General features: G+C 42.3%; 1 protein-coding gene across 1 annotated transcript in view; it reads left to right on the top strand.

Moving 5' to 3' along the window:
• The window catches only part of CNTNAP2 (contactin associated protein 2), a gene marked incomplete at its 5' end in the record, with an annotated part of 1,513,027 nt that overhangs the window by 634,587 nt on the left and 859,268 nt on the right, over nucleotides 1–19,172 (top strand). The window contains one exon of the mRNA XM_081344134.1: nucleotides 6,615–6,762. Coding sequence (XP_081200260.1) covers nucleotides 6,615–6,762 — 148 coding nt within the window. The remainder of the gene's footprint in view (nucleotides 1–6,614; nucleotides 6,763–19,172) is intronic.

Genomic DNA, 19,172 nt, shown 5'->3' with positions numbered 1-19,172 from the left:
GTTGCCTATCCCTGCCTTAGCCCTAAGGACGCACCTGAGTCGGGAACCGGGTGGGTGGGCAGGCTGGCAAACAAAGGCGCCCAGCTTGAAAACCTGGAGTGGATCTCCCATTTGGTTTGTGCAGGAAAAGCGGGACCAATTGGAGGAGAAGCTGCAGCTTCTGTGGATTTCCCCCACACAGGCACCCTGCAACCTGAGTAATGAGCTGCCCTCACCCCCTGGCCATTGACTTTGCTTGTGAAAAAGTTGCAAAGGGTGATCACATGACCCTGGGACACTGTGACCGTCATAAGTATGAATCAGTTGCCAAGCATCCGAATGTAAATCACATGACCCTGGGGATGCTGCAACAGTCATAAGTGTGGAAAATGGTCATGTCACTTTTTTCAGTGCCGTCATAACTTAGAACAGTCACTAAGTGAATTGTTGTAAGTCGAGGACTACCTGTACTTTATCATTTTTTCCTTTTTTGGGGGGGTCAAGTTTTTGACACCTTGCTGGGCGACTGGTGGTACTCGGACATTGCCTTATCTTAAAAGTGGTACAATGGGTGAAAAGGTTGAAAAGCCCTGCTCTAGTAGTCCACATGGTTTACATTTAATACATGTATAATTTGGGTGTTCTTTGGGCATAAGCACATACATGGAGCATGTATTGCATACCACAATAGTATCAGTCACCTGTTCCATGACTTTGTTGTTTGAAAATCCCTCTTTTTTTTTTGGTTGGTGGATGTACTTTTCTGTTAGCCTACTTTCTACCTTCTCTGTTCTATGTAATTATGCCTATTTCTTTTTCTAACCATTTTTTGCCTTTTTTGTGCTTGTTTTTCTATCTTTTTATTTATTTAACTTGCTTACTATTATGTTAGTTTTACTTATCCTTACCCTTATTATTTGCCTATTTAGTAAAGGTAAAGGTTCCCCCGCACATGCGTGCTAATCGTTTCCAATTCTAGGGGCCGGTGCTCATCTCCGTTTCAAAGCCGAAGAGCCAGTGCTTGAACAAGGACGTCTCCGTGGTCATGTGGCCGGCATGACTAGATGCCAAAGGCGCACGGAATGCTGTTACCTTCCCACCGTAGTGGTCCCTATTTTTCTACTTGCATTTTTACGTGCTTTCGAACTGCTAGGTTGGCAGAAGCTGGGACAAGTAACAGGCGCTCACTCTGTTACGCGGCACTCGGGATTCGACCCACCAAACTGCTGACCATCTGATCGACAAGCTCAGTGTCCTAACCCACTGAGCCACTGCGTCCCTGTATTTGCCTATTTATTTAGCTTTTATTTTCTGTCCTGTATATAATTTTATTCTCTGTCAGGGTCTTCACTCCCTACCTATTGGGACCTCAAATTTGATTGTTGTCTTCACTTCCATCATTCGTTGCTTTGTTGTTTTGTTTCCCAGCTCTGTTCTGGTTGTTTTTTGTGACTGGGTCTTTTTGGCCTTGTCTTTTCTCTGGTCAGATCTCTCAGACTGCTGGTCTGAGCTTTCTGGTCAGCTCAGCTCCACTGCCTGGTCTGGTCTGCTCAGCCCGCCACTCATTTTTAGAGATCTGTTGTGCTGCCCATCTTTGCTGCTGTGTTTCTCCCCTCCACTGATTCTGCTGCTGCATTTCTCTGCTCCACCAATTCTGCCACCACCAGTTTCTCCCAGCCACCAATTCCCTTTGTTGGATGGGTTGCTCCAGGTCCTTTGTCCTCCACCAAATGGGCTGCTAGGAGGACTGCTGGGCTAGCAGGAGGTGGGAAGGGGGCTGCTGATCTCGCAGGGAGGGAATGTTGATCAAGAAGTTCAATGGCTCTTTGTTTCAGTTCTTTTACTTTAATTAGAGGGCTTTGTTCTTCCTACGTGGGAGGCATAGCAGAGAACAACTGGTTTCACAATGAAACATTTCAGTAGCTACTGCTGATTTCTCTGGGTTTACCTCTACAGTCTGAATTACTTTTGGCAAGGCATTGGTTTCTTTGCCCTGTGTAGACACCTCAGCAGTTATTTCAATTCTGCTTCTGTGAATAAAAGGTAAAGGTAAAGGTTCCCCCGCACATGCGTGCTAGTCGTTTCCGACTCTAGGGGCTGGTGCTCATCTCCGTTTCATAGCCAAAGAGCCAGCGTTTGTCCGAGGACGTCTCCGTGGTCATGTGGCTGGCATGACTAGACGCCAAAGGCTTCTGTGAATACTTTATTATAAATCGACCTTGACCTTGCTTCTATTATTTATGATTCTAGATGTTTTTCTTTCCAGAATTGGTGCATTCATCTCAATGATTCTCTTCCTGTCATTTTTTAATAACAGATAATTATTTTTTCTTTGTAAGGACCCGCCTCAGCTATTCCCTCAGGAAAACACAACTCAGGAAACAGGCATTGTTTTAAAGAGGATCTTTTATTGAGAGAAAGTGATTGCAGAGTAAAAAGATGAAATCTGAAGTTCCCGTGCAAAAGTGTTAAGCTAAAAGTCTCATTCTTCAGACCCACCCCAAAATCCCAGTCCATCAGGAGCCAATTTGCTGGTGTGAAGGTGTTATGAGAACTTTGAGCCAAAAAGGTGATAACTGGCTGCTTCCCAGGCACTTTGCTCTTGTCAGCCAGTAGGAGTGAAAACAGATGGCCCTGAGTGTATTCCCTCCTCCCAAATTCCCAAATAGACAGATCAAACTGAAAATAGAAACAAATGCTAGCAATACAGAAACATCCTCAATCCACATCCCAGCGTGCTCCCCCTTCCCTTTCTTATGATAGCACCCCAAAGGGATCTGACATTGTTTTCTATTTCTGTATATTTGCAATAGGGAAAAACAACTTTTCTTCCTGGTTGCTCAGCCAACATCTACCATAGTTCTTGTTGACCCAGGCAATGACCCAGCAGTATAGGTTTCTGTAAATTATATTTTACCATATATAGTTATTAGTATACTTAATCTTCAATAAAACTTAACAGTTCAAGTCCTAACCAAGGACCTAAAAGCTGTTAAGTTAGCATCTGTGTATATAGGAAGTTTTGAGTAGGGTGGTTGTTTTTTTTTTTTTTTTTGCAAAGTCAGGATATTCAGGTCTAATAAGTTCAAAATTTTCCATGTATCTAGGCAGGAGCTCCAAGGGCTCCTGTTTATATTGGTATAACCCTTGATTTCTTCCTCCACAATGGCTCAGCTTCAATTTGCAAATCACAATATTTTGGGGTTTTTTTAGTTGTTTCTCTTCAATTCATGCATCACCTGGCATTGCAATATCAATGAATCAGACTTTTTATCTTTTCCACAAAAGTGATGTCAGGCATGTTGCAGGCCAGATGTCTGTCCGTTTGGATCCAAAGGTTCCACAGGATCTTGACCTGTTCATTTTCAAGAACTTTGTCAACTTGGAGTTCCCCGTGATTCTTACTACATTCGAACCAAAATGTCTGGCAAAACATCTGATGTATGATGATGATAACAATGATGATGATGATTAGGCTAGAGTTTTGTCAATGGTAGGCCCAATAAGCAATTTCAATTTTTTAGAAAGGCACTCACTTAGACTCTTTTAATATGAACTTTTATTTATAAAAATAGAATTTCTAAAAATATAAATGTTTGGAACAATCTAATGATAGAATGTTTGGTTATGATTATTCTCATGGCTAAAGACATATTTCATCACTCATGAAAACTATATGACACCTTTATAGGTCCCACACTTTAACAATACTATGTTCATTTGATTAATTTGCATTCAGTAGGTATTCTCTCCAAATATATCTTTAACACATTGCCATTTGAATGCTTTATTTGATATAAATCCCATTTAGTGTTTGTAAAAGTTAACTAAAACAGAATTTTGAATTTTGAATTTTCTTCTTTTGCCTTGTGACAACTTTATTTTTGATATTGTCAAGGTAAAAACCTTCATAACATGTAGAATGCTAGTGCACCATAATAGGGTTAATGTAATGGTATGTAGTAATGATCTTGGGAGATAGGAGGAAGAGCCACAACCTAGACAAACATCAGGCAAAAGCTACATCAGCCCACAGAAGGAAAAGAGATATGGGAAGCATCCAAATGGCTCTTCCTAGTTTTCTGAAAGGTAAAAGTAAAACGGGAGTGGTGCTTTCAGACTTGCAATATTCTACACTCCTTACTAGCACTGATGATGTTACCTAGTTAGGGTAATGAAACAACTGCAAGAAAACAAGCAAGTTCAGAGTGTACCAAGGATTCTTCAATAAATAAATAAATAAATAAATAAATAAATAAATAAATAAATAAATAAATAAATAAATAAATAAATAAATAAATAAATAAATAAATTCTTTTTTTCTTCCAGCATTTATATTTGCATTTTAAGCAATGTAAATTTCAAGCTCAGTCCCACATAATATATGACTTAAAAATAAGCTATTTTCAAATGGGTTGCTTATTTCATAAACAGCACACTTAGGCTAATATTTTTATTATGAACAGGAAGCAACATATAGAATGGGGACCAATCAAGTGGTTCAAAATAGAAAAAGCTGAGTATCAAAGATATACACTTATTTATTTAACCCAGTATACTGATTATATCATGGGAAACACTGGACTAGGAATAATAGAAATTGAATTTAAATTATTTTGAGAAACATCAGCAATCTCAGACAATCAGATGATGCCATTTTGATATGAAAACGAGTTAAGGAAAATCTTTCATGTTCATTCTTGAAGATGAAAGAAGAATGCAAAAGCCAATCTACTACTCCGTCTCTATGTGTTGAAAAAACACCAAGATTATATCAACAGCAATATATCAAATTATATCAAATACAAATATGTGGTGAGGAAGCTGAAAATGTTATCTTCAAAAGCTCAAAGTTTCACAGAAATGGGTCATTCTGATCTCAACATAGGCTGTTCAAAATGTTGCAGAAATGGTCTGACCTTAAACAGGCATGTTGTGAGTTTCCACTTGTACATGTATTTTTCAGTTTCACTTTTAGAAATAAAAAACCCTTTATGGTGAACATTAAGATTAAAAACACACACACAAAAAACTTCTACTAATAAGACTTTTATGATGGAGAACCATTGGTGTTCATTTCAAAGAGACCTGTCAGGGTCCACTTCAAAACCTCATCCCAAGAAAGCAGAACTCATGGAAGCAGATTCTTCCAAAAAGAATTTTTATTAGGAGAAGCTGATAGCAGACATACTAGACAGGATCTGAAGATTTCCTGCACAGATCGATAGGTTAGTGTCCCAAGAAAAACCCCTCCCCATAGTTTGTCCGGTCATTTCAAATCGGCCAATCCTCAGGTGTTAAGTAGTCCATTGTGGGAAATTGGAGATAACATCAGGCTGGCTGCAGTTGTAGCAGCGATGTTTAGTTGGCTCTTCGCACCTTCTCCTGGGAGTACAGAGATAAACTAGTTGCCAGAGGTTACATTCCTTTCTTCCTCCCCCCTTTACTAGCTGACATCAAGAGAGCAGAATGTTCAGAGAGAAATAATGCAGGAAAGCAAAGTGCTACATTGTAGCGATAGAGGAAGTCAAGGCAATAACCCGCATGCACTCCCCCTCCCCTCTAGGAGTATGGCAGAACCCAGGGAGAGAAGAGAATGAGAATTGGGTCAGAAGAAAATAGGAAAGTGAAATAGGAAAGCAATGTAAATATCGGTTATCACAAGACCAAAATAATATATGTATCCAAATATTTTTCCCACCTTAGGAAACCAACCCTATAAATTTGCATGCTACAAAGGAAACAGAGTTGAAATAATTTCCTAATTCATTCTGAGGTTACCCTTGAAGACAATCTGTATGCTGCTATTGATCCAGTATGGTGGGTGTTCTATGACTTCCACTGGCTCCCAAGAGCTTTTCACATGCAATTCAAGATATTGGTTGAAATCTTTAAAGCCCTACGTAGCACTGGGTCAAACTGTTTATAAGAGTGCATCTCCTTGAGGGTACCTGCCCATCCTTACAAGTTAAGTAGGGTGGGCATGCTCAGGTCCCTTCCTTCAAATGTTGGAGGTCTCCGTAGTAGTAGCAACAGGGCTTTTTTTGTCATAGAACGCTCAGAACGGAGTTCCGGCACCTTTTTTGGATGGAACCTTGCAAGGCGAGTTGTATGACATGTGTGAGTTCTGGCACCTTTTTCTTTTAGAAAAAAAGCACTGAGTAGCAATTTGCAAAAACACCCACTGAGATTCTGGAGGCCACTAGCCTTTTAGCTTTCCAGGAACTGTGTTCCCCCAAGCACTGAATAGAATAGGATTGTGTAACAGAGTTAATAGCATGGGTGTGTTCGTTAATAGCATTGGTGGGAAAGATATGATTTTTTTTTATGTTGCTGCTCTTATTGGTTCTGTGAGCCACCTAACATCACTATGTGAAATAGCCACAATATAAGTTTATTAAATAAATAATTAACTGTTTTGGGGTGATACTATCACTGAAATTACAGCAGTACACAGAAACAATCTAAGCTCCTCCACCTTGCATATATGTGTATGTTTGTGTGTATGTATGTACACACACACACACACACACACACACACACACACACACACATTTAGTCATGTAATGTGTGTCTATAAGTTCTAAATAGGGCAAATATTAAAATAATAATGTTGTTTTGTTGTCCCACCCTAGGCATTTCCTGGAAATGTAAATTCTGATACTGTGGTACGACATGATTTACAGCATCCAGTTACTGCCCGCTACATTCGGATACTTCCTCTGGAATGGAGTGGAGAGGGTCAGATTGGTTTGAGGATCGAGATCTATGGCTGTCCTTATTGTAAGTTCTCTAAAATTTTATTCTATTTGTCTATTTCTGCTTTCTTGAAACTCTTCTGAAGTAATGTTATTTTAATCTAATATGACTGGATACAAAGTATGGTATAAAGTGTGCCTGAGTACAAAGATTTTAGGTTCAGTGTGTAAAGAAGTGACAGCTATAGCTAATTACTAGTTTTTCTAATTTGAAAGATATTAGTAAACCTTTGCTGTAAAGTCATAACAGCTTAGGAAAAATACCACAACATTCCATTGCTTTTGTGGGAAATAATAATATTGACAGATGGTCTAGAGCAGGGGTAGGCAACCTCGGCTCTTTTATGACTGATGGACTTCAAGTCCCAGAATTCCTGAGTCAGCTATGCTGAGTCAAGTCCATCAGTCATAAAAGAGCCGAGGTTGCCTACCCCTGCTCTAGAGTTATTGGACTGTTAATAAGCTGAGACAGCTTTTACTTTTTCCTTACTTGCAAAATTTCATTTATTCATTCTTTCCCCATTTTGATTAGCCTCAACCTGATGTATCAATCTTATGTTGACTCACTGATTGGGTCGTATTAACCTTGAATAGATAAAAAATGTGAAATTATAAATTCTGGTTTAGGTTTCTATGTTTATTTTCAATAGTATATCCAAATTTAAATGTTATGCCTGCTTTATAACATATATCTGTAGCTACTTAGAAATCATTTCTGTTTGGTCAGTATGTTTAACTTTTCTTTTTAATATGTGATTTTAAAATGATATGTAAGCTGCCTGGGAAAACATTTTACTGTAGAGCAGAATAAACATTTTATTTTAAAATAAAATAAAAATTAAAGAAACTGTATTGTTGCAACCAATCCAGGCCTATTTTCAGATGTAATCTAAATTACTGATTTAAAATTATTTTACTGTTTCCCATTACAGTGCTTTCTGGATAATATATGTACATGAAAATTCTGTGTAAGGACCCACTTCAATCTACATCCTAAGAAAACAAAACTCTTGGAAATGGTTTCTTCCAACAGGAATTTTTATTAAGAGAAATTGACTGAAGGCATGATAGACAGGATCTGAGGGATCTCCCCACAATTTGATGTTTTAAAGTGTTTCCAAGCAGCCACCCCACCCACGCAGTTCTTCCAGGCAATTCAAACCGGCAGATTTCTAGGTGTTAACTTCAGAAAAGATAACATCAGTCCAGCTCTGTCAACACAATCATTCAATCCTCTTATTATCCAGATTCCAGGTGTTGTATCTTCCCCCTCCCCTTTTTTCTCACTGTCGGTGAAGAGAAGAGCTTCAGAGAGGCATAGGATGAAAGGCAGATGGCCACATTGTTATGGTTAGCAAACCCGAAGTGAATCAACAAAAAAATACAGGAAGTGAAAATAGTAAAACCCCCATGCATACCCCCTTCCCTTTTTTATGGAAGAATCCAGGAGATAGTAAGGATTGGTTTTAAATCAGAGAAGATAGATAGAAATGAAATATAACTGGATTCTGACATCCTGCTTCCCTTAAAAATAAGAGAGATCAACCTGTAAAGAAAACAAAACAGGTATAAAAGTTAGTCTGGCTTGTTAGGATACTCTGAATGAAACTTCTTTAATAGCTTTGGGGCCTTTATATGATGTTTATGGACCCACTCATTTTGTGAGGAGGGGAAGTGTTTCTATGCTACTAGGTATTGAGTTGTCCCATGGTATCTTCTAGACTCTAGGATTTTCTTTCCTTTTCTTTTTTGTACAAGTTTTATTTTTTTTAAATTTTACATTCAGGTATTTATGAAACAATATGGTGGTTGGGTAGTTAAAAGTAAACAATAGCAAAAAACAAATTATTTGTAAATAGCTCATTATGTCAACAAAGATTTCCTCTCCAATTCCCTTAGTTATAACATAATCAAATTACTCAAATTAATAAATTTCTAATTGTAACATAATCAATTAGACAAATTTTCAATATATTTTCACTTATACATATCCATGTCCTGTTTTTAAGTTTTAGCTAATTGCAATAAAATATTCCAGAATAGCCTATAATATATAGAAGAAAATTTTTAGGTAACCCACATTTCCCTATTTCATTAAAAAGTAATTATCCTGTCAACAGTACATACATTGTTCATTCAATACATTCTTATTTTTGCGAGTATATTCTGTTTATCATCCTAACAGTTAACCAATTATTGAAAAAGATCTTTTGTTGTATCCTTCCAAATTCTATAATATAAATCAATTCTAATAGCTAACTTTCCTTTCCCTTAGACATCTAAAAGTTAAATATAAAATCAGTTTATATCTTTATCATTACAACAAATATATTCTATAGATCATCTTAATAGTTCATCAATTATTAAAATAATATCTTTTATTATATCATTCTAAATTCTATAACATAGTTCAGACTTATGTTCTAATAGCTTAATTTTGTTTTCCCTTAAAAATCTAAAACCTCAGTATAAAATCAGTTTATATTTTTAAAAGATTCCCCTTAGCCCATTAAAAGAAATTTTAAGCTCTATCAATACAAATCCCAACCAAGAGACAAATCCATTTTTTAAAATCTAACTCTCTCTTTCTTTTTGTGCCAATCAGGCTTCCATATCAGTGCTTTTAGATTTTCAAATATGTCTCCCTTTCTTCCTACACACATTGTTTGAATCCAGGGATACCATCCAATTGTCAGTTTTGCAAAGAAAGTGTCCCGTTTGTAATCATTGAAGTGTTGCTTTAATAGCTCAATTCTCAATGTTTGGTGTGATATAATTGTCATTAGTTCAGTCTGGTCTTCTTCTTCTTCCGATTCCATCTGGCTTATATAAGAGATAATAACTGGTGTTATAGCTATTATTTGATTGGCTGGGTTCTAAACGTACTGTATTTGAAAGCCTTTAATATCTTTAATCTTAATGTTGTCCACCTCCAGTATTCCTAAAGATTGTTTTCAGTGCCAGATGTTCCCAATTCTTATCTTTGAAGATAGTGTCAAGGACAAATCTGTTATTCAGTCAGCTCTCACAATAAAGGAGATATATACCAGGTTTTGCCACATGATGTCATCAATAGCATATAGAATAAGATGTAGAATCTTTTTCCAGACTAGTATGAGGCTTTTGTCCAATTAGTCCATTTTTTTTCTTTTTCCCTTCTTTCACAGCTTAAGCAAAAAATAGGGTAGTAGATCCCCACAAAAATAAAAACTTTTTAATAGGTACAAATAAGTTTGCTTAATTTTTTAGCTTAGCCATTTTATTTCTTTTAAGGCTTTAAGGCTTTAAAGATTATTCCCCAAGTAGGCAGTTGCCAATCTTTCAAAAGAGGGGGAGGAAATTTTCAAAAAGTTCCCACAGGAAAGTAGTTAGGGGAATAAGAAAGGTAAGGTCTCACCCCAGTCCTCCAGATTGCTTCGTTGTGCTTGATGGTGCTTTGGGCTTTTGGAAGGGAGAGGCTTAATGGTGGTCGCCCCTCCAGGGTGACTTTCGACCCTTTTCAGGGTCCTCCAAGGAAGAAAGATTGGATGGCAGGGAGAGGGCTCTTCCTGCACATTCGCAAGCGCCACTCACGCAAACTGGAAGCCTAGGATTTCTTTATTTCAAAGTGTTGTTCCCCTTCCACCATGTTTGGAGGTGATGGGGGGGATTTTTGGCCATAATGGTGACTGTTGTTCTCTTTTCAGCAAACTGCAGTGAAAAATTTGGTTCATTTGTCTAAGATTTTTGGGTAATTCTAATTCTACTCTTACTGGGTTTACGATTCTTTTAATTGGAAAAGAACCTATATATTTTGGTCCAAGTTTTTTACAGGGTTGTAAGGATTTTAGGTATTTTGTAGACAAATATACCATTTCACCTATAATGAATGGTGTGGGTTCAACTCTTTTTTTTATCTGCTTGTGCTTTATATGCTTGCCTAGCTTCATCTAGGGCAGTGATGGTGAACCTTTTAGAGGCTGAGTGCCCAAACTGCAACCGAAAACCCACTTATTTATCGTCGGGTGCTGGATGGCCATGGCGCATTGGGTGAGTGTGGCCCATTGGGTGGGTGTAGCTGCAGTGGTAATGCCAGACTGGGTGGGACTAAAAAGTTCAATCAATCAATTCCAACTTTGCAAGATCTTTTTTTTCCTGTGAGAAGTTGAAATTGATGGATTGATTGAACCTTTTTTTTTTGCACATGGTGGCAGAGGCCTAAACTGAAAAGGTTTTATAAAACCCAGCTGAAGGCCTAGGACTGGGGCGATGGTGCGCGTACCCACAGAGAGGGCTCTGTGTGCCACCTGTGGCATGCCTGCCATAGGTTCACCATCATGGGTCTAGGGCTTTGCTAACTATTGGCCAGGTGTTCTATAATTGTTCTATCCATTCTTTCAGTGATGAGATGACCGATTCGTTTGGGGTTAGTTCTGACATGGGGTTGAAATTTTGACTAGTAGCTATCTGGAAAAGAGTGTAACCTGGGCTGGAGTGGACTACTTTATTATAGGCAACTTCTGCAAAAGGAAGTAGGTCCGTCCAATTCGTTTGCTGGAAATTAATAAAGCATCTTAAATATTGCTCAAGTACTGAGTTAGATTTTTAAGCTTGACCATTTCTCTGAGGATGATGACTAGACGTCAGTCCCTGAGTGGTCCCTAAAAGGGATAAAAATTCCTTCCAAAATGCCAATGTAAATTGCACTCCCCTATCAGATATGATGCGTTGTGGTGCCCCATGCAATCTGTAAATATGCTGTATGAAAAGTTTCGCTAAGGTTTTATGGTGGGAATCTTTTGGCAAGGGATGAAGTGCACCTGTTTGGAAAACAAGTCTGTGACCATCCAGATTACAGTATTCCCATTGCTTTCTGGTAATTCCACTATAAAATCCATGGCTATTTCCCTCCAGGGGGCTGAGGGATTTGCCACTGTTTGTAACAGTCTGGGTGATTTCCGTTGCAACCTCTTTGCAGTAGTGCAAGTCGGGCAGCTGGCCACGTAACTTTCTATGTCCCTTTTCATGAATGGCCACCAAAAGTGCCTTTTAATTAAGTGTAATGTTTTTACAAATCCAAAATGCCGTGCTGATTTGGTGTCATAGCAAAGCTGCATGAATGTGACCCTCTGAGTGGTTGGTAGTCATGATTCTGCCATAAGTGGTTTAGAATCAGTGGCTCGTGTGCTGTTATATTGGGGCAGGTGAGAAGTTCTTTCCCCCTGGCAAATGCTTGAGCGTAAAGCGGAATTGGTGAAAATGTTGGGACCAGCGGGCTTGCTTGGGATTGAGCTTCCTAGGTGTTTTCAATGCTTCCAGATTTTTGTGGTCTGTCCACACCTGAAAAGAGATTTTATTCCCTTCAAGGAACTGATGCCACATAAGTAATGTCCAATGTATCACATATGCCTCTTTCTCCCACACTGGCCAGTGCTGTTCCATTTCGGTGAGTTTTTTGGATGTATATGCACAGGGTTGCAATATCCCTTTATCATTTTCTTGTAATAGTACAGCTCCCACTGCCACATCGCTTGCATCTGCCTGTATTACAAAGGCCTTATCCATGTCTGGGTGTTTCAGAATAGGTTCTGCAGAAAAGAGTCTCTTTAATCTCTCAAATGCCGCTTGGCATTCCATTGTCCATTTTAGTGGCTGGGTAGGTTTTACTGAGGATACTCCCTTTGTTTTTAATAAGTTCATGAGGGCTAGAGCTATCTGGGCAAATGAGGGGATGAATTGGTGGTAAAAGTTTGCAAAGCCCAGGAAACTTTGCAGTTGCTTTCTTGTGTGAGGTGGTACCCATTCTAATACTGCTCTAGCCTTCTCTGGGTCCATCTCAATTTCCCTGTGGGGATATGCAATATCCCAGGTAATCTATTCTTTCCTGGTGGAATTCACATTTTGATAATTTGGCATATAGGTGAGCAGCTCGCAGTGTCTTTAAAACCACTCTGATTAGGTTGACATGTTCCTCTTTTGTTTTCGTGAAGATAAGGATGTCATCTAGATAAACTAGGAGCCCCTTAAATAAGTGCTCCCTTAGTACCTCATTGATTAATTGCATAAATACACCTGAGCTCAGGCTCGTGTATTTCAATGCCAGGTCTGTAATGAATAAGGCTCCTCTCATTTGTGAGTTGATTGAGGAGGAGCATGCAGACCTGGCTTGCATTAAGGAGACCTGGTTGGGCCCAGAGGGCGGGGTCCCCCTGGTTGATCTTTGCCCATCAGGCTTCCGGGTGCTGCACCAGCCTCGGGCTCAGGGTAGGGGCGGCGGAGTGGCAGTAGTTGCGAGGGAGACCTTATGTCCGCGGGAGGCCACCATAGTCCAGATAGTCGTGTGTGAGTCCCTCCTCCTGAGATGTGGCCCTAGAGCTCAGTTGGGCTTGCTGCTGGTGTACTTTTCGCCTAGTCGCGTAGCAGCAGCCCTGCCTGAGCTTCTCGATATCCTCTCAGGGCTGGTGGTTGAGTTCCCCAAACTTCTGGTTTTGGGTGACTTCAACCTACCATCCCTGGGGGAATCATCTGAGTTAGCTCGGGAGTTCATGGCTTCCATGACGGCCATGGACCTGATGCAGCTTATTTAGGGCCCAACTCATGGGGGGGTGTCACATGCTCGATTTGGTTTTTCTATCCGGATGGTGGTTAGATGATCTTGGGGGGGTTCCCCAATTATTATACCCCTGTCATGGACCGATCATCATCTCCTGCGGCTGGTCTTCCATTTTGCCACTCCCCGTCGTGGGGTTGCTGAGCCAATGAGATGGTTCCACCCTAGGCGCCTGATGGACCCTGAGCAGTTCCAGGTGGCGCTTGGGCCCCCACCTGCCTCCTTTGCCCACAGCTCGGCCGATGCCCTAGTGGAAGCCTGGGAAAGGGTGGCCACAGAGGCACTCGACCAAGTTGTACCCATGCAGCCCTTGACCCGGTGCAGATCCCAATGGGCTCCATGGTTCTCCATGGAGCTCCGGGAGATGAAGCGTCAGAGGCGGGGCCTAAAGAGCTTTTGGAGATCCAGCCGATCCGAATCCGACCGGTTACGACTAAGGTCATTCACGAGAACTTATCTCACAGCGATGAGGGTGGCAAGGTCTAACCACTTTGCCACCCTCATCGCGTCCGCAGATAATCGCCTGGCTGCCCTGTTTAGAGTAACTCGCTCCCTCCTTAATCAGGAGGCGAGGGAGGAGCCCGTGCAGGGTCGTGCCGAGGAGTTTAGTCGATTTCTGTTGGACAAAATCGCTTGGATCTGGACCGGTCTGGACTCCGACTGGGCAGAGTCTGACGATGAGGATACGGGCAGTCTTGTCGATGTTATCTGGGAGGAGTTCGATCCTGTGACTCCTGAAGAAGTGGACAGGATCATGAAGAAGCTGAGCTCCACCATGTGTTTGTTGGAGCCGTGTCCCTCCTGGCTGATTTATGTGGCCCGGGATGGGACACGAGGCTGGCTCCAGGCAGTGATCACTGCTTCTTTGAGTGAGGGTAGTTTTCCCGCTGCCTTGAAGAAGGCGGTGGTGAGACCCCTCCTCAAGAAGCCTGCCTTGGACCCAGCAATATTAAACAACTTTCGTCCGGTCTCCAACCTTCGCTTTTTGGCGAAGGTTGTTGAGAGCGTGGTGGCGCATCAGCTCCCTTTGTTCTTGGATGAAGCTGATTATCTAGACCCGTACCAATCGGGCTTCAGGCCCGGGTACAGCACGGAGACGGCATTAGTCACGCTGGTGAATGATCTCTGGCGGGCTCGGGACAGGGGTTGCTCCTCTGTCCTAGTCTCTTTAGACCTCTCAGCGGCTTTTGATACTATCGACCATGGTATCTTGCTGCAACATCTCAGGGGGTTGGGAGTGGGAGGCACAGTTTTGCAGTGGTTCTCCTCCTACCTTCTGGGACGTTCGTAGTCGGTGTTGGCAGGGGGGCAGAGGTCGACCTTGAGGCCTCTTATTTGTGGAGTCCCTCAGGGATCGGTCCTCTCGCCTCTCCTGTTCAACATCTATATCAAGCCGCTGGGTGAGATCATTCGTGGTTTTGGAGTTGGGTATCATCAGTATGCTGATGATACCCAGCTTTTTATTTCGACCCCAAGCCACCCCAGTGATGCCCTCGATGTGATGTCCTGTTGCCTGGAGGCGGTTCGGGTCTGGATGGGGAGGAACAGGCTTCGGCTCAACCCTGACAAGACTGAGTGCCTGTTTGTGCCAGCATCCCGGGAAATTCCGATTATTCCGTCTCTTACCATGGGGGGTGGGCTATTACCCCCTGTAGATAGGGCGTGCAACTTGGGGGTCCTTCTAGATTCACAGCTCTCTTTTGTAGAGCATATTGGAGCTGTGACTAGGGGGGCCTTTGCCCAGGTTCGCCTGGTGCGCCAGTTGCGACCCTATCTGGACCGGGATGCCTTGCGTACAGTCACTCATGCACTTGTGACCTCTCGGTTAGACTACTGTAATGCTCTCTACATGGGGCTGCCCTTGAAGACCACTCGGAGGCTCCAACTGGTGCAGAATGCAGCCGTGCGAGTTGTGCTGGGAGTCTCCCGATACTCCCATGTTACACCTTTGCTCCGTGAGCTGCATTGGCTGCCGGTTGCCCTCTGGGTGAGATTCAAGGTGTTGGTAATGACTTACAAAGCCCTACATGGCATGGGTCCGGATTACCTACGGCAACACCTGCGGCCGGCATCAACTTCCCTCCGTCCAGTGCACTCCCACAGAGAGGGCCTCCTCAGGGTGCCTCCGATCAAAGAATGTCGATTGGTGGCCCCTAGGGGGAGGGCGTTCTCTGTGGACGTGCCAGACCTGTATAACCGCTTGCCGGTTGAGCTCCGGATGGGCCCCGACCTTCGTTCCTTCTGGCGCGATCTAAAAACTTATTTATTCGAGCAATCTGACCTGGTTTGATGGGTTAGGGTTGGGGTTTTAATATGTCTTTTAATTACTGTTTTAAATTTGGGCATAATATTTAATTGTTTTTTAACTGTTGTATTTTGTATTTATATTTATTGCCCTGTACACCGCCCTGAGTCCTTCGGGAGAAGGGCGGTATAAAAATATAATAAAATAAAATATAAAATATAAATAAATACTGCAGAGCCCCCTTGTAATTCAAAGGGCAAAATTTTGAATTGGTAGCACTCCATTGGGCAATTAAATATGGTTTTCCATTCATCCCCTTTCTTAATTCTAATGCGGTAATACGCTTCCCTTAGATCTAGTTTATTAAAAAATATTCCTTTCAAGAGGTGTGATAACATGTCCTTCATGAGGGGTAAGGGGTGTAGGTTGCTTTCAATAGGTGATAGAACCCCCTTTCTAGGTTTTTCTTTATGAATCTTTCCATTTCCTCCTTCTCCTTTGGGCTCGTGGAGTATAATCCGGGCTTTGGGAGTTTTGCCCCGAGCTTGAATTCTATGGCACTGTCCATGGGTTGGTGTGGGGGAAGCTCATCCACCCTCTCCTCACTGAAAACTTCAGCAAGATCTCTGTATTCCTCTGGTATTTCAGGTAGCCCCTTTTCTTCTCCCATGGATGCTTTTTCTGTTCTTAATTTTGATTGATCCCCTTGGGGTTTTAAGTCCATAGGGTCCCCCTTTGGGAAGTTGATTTCTGCTGTCCTCCAATTTACCCAGGGGTTTCATTTCTTTAACCATTCCATCCCAAGGATCATTGGGCATTCCATGCCTGGGGTCACTACAAATATTATGTCTTCCTCATGGTTCCCCAGGGATAGGTTGACTGGTAAAGTGGCTAGGGTAGCTGGCACACACACCCTGCTATGGACCCATCTAACTGGCCAAATGAGATTGGTTGTTCTAGCCTCCTCAACAGAATGCCCAGATTCCCCACTAGCATCGGGCTAATGAGGCAGCGGGTGCAACCAGTCTATTAAGGCTTTTACCTTCACAGCTTCCCAGCATGGAGGGAATTAATATAGTCACTGTGTTGAGGATGGGTGCGATAGGTCCACTTACCAGGGGTTTTCCCTCTGAGCTGTCATCTGAGGTATCCACCAGACCTGCAATGTAGGCTGGAGTTCCTTCCCCGCATTGAGCAGAGATTGGGGATTCCACAACCTCTATCATTCTCATGGCAGATTCTTTTGGCTTGGCTGGGGACTTCCTGGATTTGCTGGCTGGTGATCTCTCTGGGTTGTGCTGGAGGGCTTTTGAGCAGCATTCTATGGCCTGATGCCCCTCTCTCCTGCATTTTAAATAGCCTGTTGGCTTCTTGGCCATAGCCATGGCTTCGTTGGCTCACACATCAGCTCAGGTGGTGAGCGGCTCCATTGTTTTCCTCGGTGGTGCCTCTTCAGTAGGTCGATCTCTGCTTCCTCTGCCAGGACATACCATTCATCGAGTTGTTGTGGGTCCCCCTGGGGCAGGCAGGCATCATATAGGTTGTAATTTAGGCCATCTTTGAAATGGTTAAGGAGGATGACTTCCAGCCAGTTCAGCTTGCTGGCAATGACCAGAATTCTTGCGTATATTCAGCTAATGGGCGTCTGCCTTGCCTCATCATTTTGATTCTTTTGCGGGCTTTGAGATCAGCCAGGAGGTCCTCAAATCACCTTCTCAGAGAGGACATGAAATGGTTGAAGTCATTGAGCTCTGGGACATTGGAATCATGCAGGTTCATGCAGGCCAGCCCAACCAGAGCAGATTGCACGATCCGGATACAGGCTTTGTCACTGGGGATGTGCTGGCTGTATTCTTCCATGTAGTTGAGGACTTGGATTAGGAAAAATCCCAAGCGTGTTGGCTCCAACTTGAATTTTGCATCCACTGGAGGGAGTCTTTGAATGGATCGGTGCCTTCATCATTGGTGGTATTGTCTTTCATCCGGATTGTCATCTGAGGTTTGGTGGGGAATGGGGGCTGCTGAAATGGTTGTTACTGGATCAGTGGATGTCCCCGGGAGTGCAGGTTCCAATTCCCCCTCAGCGTCTCTCCAACTGCAGCTCCGGGTGCTGGTGTGGCCATGGGGCTCAGAACTCTCCTCCCCTAGGAAGCTGAGGGTTCTTTTCATCAGGTCGATAGCTTTCTCTAGGATCCAGTTTGAGTGCTGTGCCCAACTTCCTTCCTCTTCGCTTACTTGCAGGGATTTTTTCATCTCCTGCTTCCATTCTGGGTGGTTGGTCCCCCATCTCAGGGTCACCTTTCTTGATTTCTTTTCCAACTTGCTTTTCTTTCCAACACCCATTGACCACTGAGGTTTGTGGTTACCCATCTCCACCACCTCTTCTTCTGAGTAGTATGACATTTCAGATCGTGAGAGCTGGCAGTCGGGGAAGTGGCTCCCTATCTGGGAGAGTTTCTCCCTTCTCTACCTCATCGTTTGACATTGACATTGTATTTTATGCAAAGTCCTCCAGCAAGGTTTTCCCTTCCAGGTTGACTATTATCGCAGATCCTGTCAAATGTAAGGACCCACTTCAATATACATCCTAAGAAAACAGAACTCTTGGAAACAGTTTCTTCCAACAGGAATTTTTATTAAGAGAAATTGACTGAAGGCATGCTAGAGAGGATCTGAGGGATCCCCCCACCATTTGATGTTTTAAAGTGTTCTCAAACACACACACCCCACCCTGCAGTTCTTCTGGGCAATGCAAACTGGCAGATTTCTAGGCATCAACGTCCAGAAAAATAAACCATTTATCTTGCTCTGATTCAGGAAGATGTTTCATTTGTGTGAACTTCTCAGGAGGAAGTGTAATGTTACAAATCAAAGGTAAAGGTGCTTTTGTTACTTGCCATGAATACCGTTTTGGAGGGATTCCCTTTGTGGTCCTCTTAGAACGTCTCGTAACAACTATCCACTCTTCTTCCATTTCGTCCTCGTCTTCATCATCGTCACCAGAGGCAGCATTGGCAGCTCATGAAGACAGAACAGTAGGTTGGGAAGAACTTGTGGAAGGAACGTTCACCTGTGAATCTTGATCATCAGGCTGCATGGCATTAGCAGCATTATCTCTAGGAAAATAAACTCCAGGATTCATTAGAATGAATCCTGGACCAGTCAGCATCTTCCTCCAAAGTAGCGGATTGGGAAATCACTATTACATGAGAAGAGTCGATGTATTTTCTCCATTTTGAATTATCATCAATACCCATAAATCTCATTCTTTTTGCTGCAGGACCCCCTTTCTTTCTTTGAGCTAAAGGAATATTCACCATAGCATATGAACCAAAAATATGGAGATGCGAGAGATCAGGCTTCTGTCCATATAACATGAAATAAGGGGTCTGATTTATTACACTGCTCCAAGTACGGTTGATGATATGATTAGCATATTTAATAGCCTCACCCCAGTATGGGAGACTGAGGTTAGCATCTTCAAGTAGGCAACACATCATAGTTTGCAGAACCCCATTTCTACATTCTGCCACTCCATTCTCAGCCGGAGTGTAAGGAGCTGAGGTCTGGTGTAGTATGCCATTCTTACGCATCCAGTCCT

Source organism: Vipera berus (genome assembly GCF_964194415.1).
Source record: "Vipera berus genome assembly, chromosome: Z".
In the NCBI taxonomy this organism is placed as follows: domain Eukaryota; kingdom Metazoa; phylum Chordata; class Lepidosauria; order Squamata; family Viperidae; genus Vipera; species Vipera berus.
This window is presented reverse-complemented; position numbering and strand designations above follow the sequence as displayed.